The 1,046-nt window shown below is 41.2% G+C and overlaps 1 protein-coding gene across 1 annotated transcript; it reads left to right on the forward strand.

Annotated features, from left to right (window-relative positions):
- Positions 1-5: 5 nt before the first annotated feature.
- LOC103461620 (zinc finger MYM-type protein 1-like) lies at positions 6-1,043 on the forward strand (the record flags this gene model as incomplete). The annotated part of the gene is made up of 1 exon (XM_008403880.1): positions 6-1,043. A coding segment is annotated over one exon (1,038 nt), but the record flags the coding sequence as incomplete, so codon positions are not given.
- Positions 1,044-1,046: the final 3 nt, after the last annotated feature.

The raw sequence follows: 1,046 nt of genomic DNA on the forward strand, positions 1-1,046 counted from the left end.
GTTATTATATTAAAACAATAGCCGATGTTCTTCTTTTGACTGCAACACAAAACATCGCTCAAAGGGGTCATCAAGAGTCTGAGGACTCTAAAAATAAGGGAAACTTTTTGGCCATATTGGATGAAATAGCAAAGCATGATAAGTTAATTGAAAAAAAGCTTAGAGGATGGTCCAATGCAAAATACACAAGTCCTCAAATCCAAARTGAAATTCTTCAGGGCTTAGCAGAGATGGTACAGACTGAAATCATAAAAGAAGTGAAGGAATGTGAAGTGTTCAGTGTTATTGCAGATGAAACAAAAGACTTGCAAAAAAAGGAACAAATGTCTGTGGTTGTACGATATTATTACAATGGTGTCATCCACGAAAGCTTCCTATGTTTCCAGGCAGCTGAAAGCCTTAATGCAGCAGGTCTTAGTGAAATGATCATTAACTGTCTTVAGAAACATGGTCTGGACTACAAAAATAACCTAGTGGGACAGGGTTATGACGGCGCATCTGTCATGAGTGGGAAGCATTCTGGTGTATCTGCCAGAATTCAGAGCAATGCCAGATTTGCATTTTATGTTCATTGTAACGCACATTGCTTGAATTTAGTCCTTGTTGACGCTRCCAAAGCAGTCCCTGAGGTCGTTGACTTTTTTGCACTTCTACAGCAGCTTTATAACTTTGTGTCTGGCTCTTATGTTCATCTGAGGTGGCTTGATGTACAGAAAGAGTTGTATCCAGCAGAACAACCCAGGGAGCTCCAGGCACTTTCAGATACGAGGTGGGCTTGCAGGTACAAGGCATGCCGTACCATGAGAGACAGACTTCCAGCAGTTCTGAGATTGTTGCAGGATATTGCATTTGAAAGAAACGGCGAAAGATCAGTGGAGGCGAGGGGTCTGCTTCTTCAAATAGATATCCAATTTTTAGGTCTTTTGGTTACCTTTTGTAAAGTCCTTGGTGATGCCAAATGTCTTTCTAACATGCTTCAGTCTAGCACTCTTGACCTAGCAAGAGCTGTAGATCTAGTAGGTGCTATTGGAGACACTTTCCAGGAC

Source organism: Poecilia reticulata, unplaced genomic scaffold (assembly GCF_000633615.1).
Source record: "Poecilia reticulata strain Guanapo unplaced genomic scaffold, Guppy_female_1.0+MT scaffold_2966, whole genome shotgun sequence".
NCBI lineage: Eukaryota > Metazoa > Chordata > Actinopteri > Cyprinodontiformes > Poeciliidae > Poecilia > Poecilia reticulata.